The 1,869-nt window shown below is 52.1% G+C and overlaps 1 protein-coding gene across 1 annotated transcript; it reads right to left on the bottom strand.

Moving 5' to 3' along the window:
- Positions 1-297: 297 nt before the first annotated feature.
- Positions 298-1,869, bottom strand: LOC136463801 (uncharacterized protein At4g06744-like). Its single transcript, XM_066462783.1, has one exon. The coding sequence runs from the start codon at positions 1,791-1,793 to the stop codon at positions 519-521; it is 1,275 nt and encodes a 424-aa protein (XP_066318880.1). The 5' UTR covers positions 1,794-1,869; the 3' UTR covers positions 298-518.

Here is a 1,869-nt window from a genome sequence, read left to right as displayed (position 1 = left end):
AGGACTCTCAGGATCTCTATCGACACTCTTAGGCCTAATTTGGAAGCAAGGGGAGCCAAACCCAGAGAGAGAAAACCTTCCATAGATAACTAAATGTCTTATTCAAATGACATCCCCATAGTTTGCTCACCCTGGAAAAAGTGAGGAATTCTAAGGGGATTTGAGTTTCCAAACTATCCTTATAGGACAGCGGTGTCATGCAATAATTCTAATGTAGTAAGCCAGTAATGTTGTCCAAAGCCACTACCATATCCGAAATTTACACAGTTTAAGCAATATGGAAGTATGGAATATGCTTTTACTAAAACCACCAACACAACATTTTTCATAAAATAATGGACGTGGCAGTACAAATGATGGGATGATCTAGATGTGACAGCAACACACGTGCAATGCAAATAGACAACAATCACAACCACAACAACACACGCTAGTGTACACGCATGATGAATACAAGAGACTAATAGCCAAATGACAGCAGGGGACTCTTGTTTCCTACTGCATGCCGATGTGGATCATCAGTCATGCAGAGTAGCGTACGTCACGTGGCTGGAGTAGTCCCTGACCTTCCTCTCCCCTGGCGCCGCCGCATCCATGGCAGCTGCGGCGGGGCATGTCACCTGGGTGCTCGCCGCCGGGCACGTCTTTGGCTGGCTCTGAAACGCCGCGCACTCCGCTGGTCTCCTCTGGTTGGCGAGCCCCGGAATGCAGTTGTTCATCACGTCCAGCACGCCGTCATTGATGAGCTCCGCGCATGCCGGCCCGACGGAGGTGAAGTAGTTGCCGGACAGTGTGAGATTGGCGAGGCGGCCGGCAGGACCGGCAAGCTTGCACATCGCGTCGGGCACCTGACCGTAGAGATGGTTCTCGGCAAGGTTGAGCTGCTCGACGCTGCTGAGGCACGAGAAGGATGCAGGGATCGGGCCGGTGAGCTGGTTCATGCCGGCATCGATAACGGCAGCCTTGTGGAACATGCCGAGCTCGTGGGGGAGGCAGCCGGATAGCTGGTTGTTGAGGAGGAGCACCTCGAGGAGGGAGTCTTGAAGGTGGCCGAACGATGGTGGGATTGGCCCGGTGAGCTTGTTGTTGGCCAGGGCGAGGTAGCTCAACTTGGAGAAGCCAATGTCTTCCGGCAGTGGTCCTGCTAGGTCGTTGTAGTTGAGAAGTACAGCTCTAGCATTTGTGCCACCAGATGGACTTATGTGCCCCCATCCCTTCTTGAAGGGCTTCATAGTGACGTTTATTATGAGAGTAATGGCGCCCTTGATGCATGGTGCATTAAAACGTGTATTCGTAGATGCATCGGCCATAGGATGAGCTGGAAGATCGTCAGTGACATTGAGATTGTACATGTATGGCAGAGTATTGAGGCGTGGGATGTCGCTGCCGAAGTAGTTGGAGGCAGCGTGGAAAAATGCGAGATCTGGCAGCTGGTCGATGAAACCCCGCAGCCTAGGTGCACGCAGGCCATAGCCATTCCAAATGATCCCCGTGACTGCGAGATCTTCAGGTTGCCCAGTTGGTGTGGCGCAATAGAAGCCAAGGTACCTTGTTTTGCCGCAGATGTCATGATCAGTCCAAGTGGCTGTGATGTTCTTCGGGTCGGAAGTAATGGTGCTCTTGAACCGCTGGATGACGAGGTAGGCATGGTAGAGACGCTCATTTGGGAAGTATGAATATTGGCTTATCTTTTGTGGTTGTACTGGGTGAGCCGCGGGACCTGAAACTATCGCTGGAACATAGGAGAAGAGCACCAAGAGGAGGCATTGGGTTGGCAAACGGAGATTCAGCATTGTCTATGCTGAGATCATTTCTGCAACAGCTGCTCGGTTGGGGAGTTGGCCGCCTCGTTTGAGATAACAAATGGGG

Source organism: Miscanthus floridulus, chromosome 7, assembly GCF_019320115.1.
Source record: "Miscanthus floridulus cultivar M001 chromosome 7, ASM1932011v1, whole genome shotgun sequence".
Taxonomy (NCBI): Eukaryota; Viridiplantae; Streptophyta; class Magnoliopsida; order Poales; family Poaceae; genus Miscanthus; species Miscanthus floridulus.
The sequence above is the reverse complement of the archived record's forward strand: the minus strand, read 5'-3'. Positions and strand labels throughout refer to the sequence as shown.

What these genes read in the sequence shown, in the direction of transcription:
- LOC136463801 (XM_066462783.1), bottom strand. Translation starts at nt 1,793, where the DNA reads ATGCTGAATCTCCGTTTGCCAACCCAATGCCTCCTCTTGGTGCTCTTC.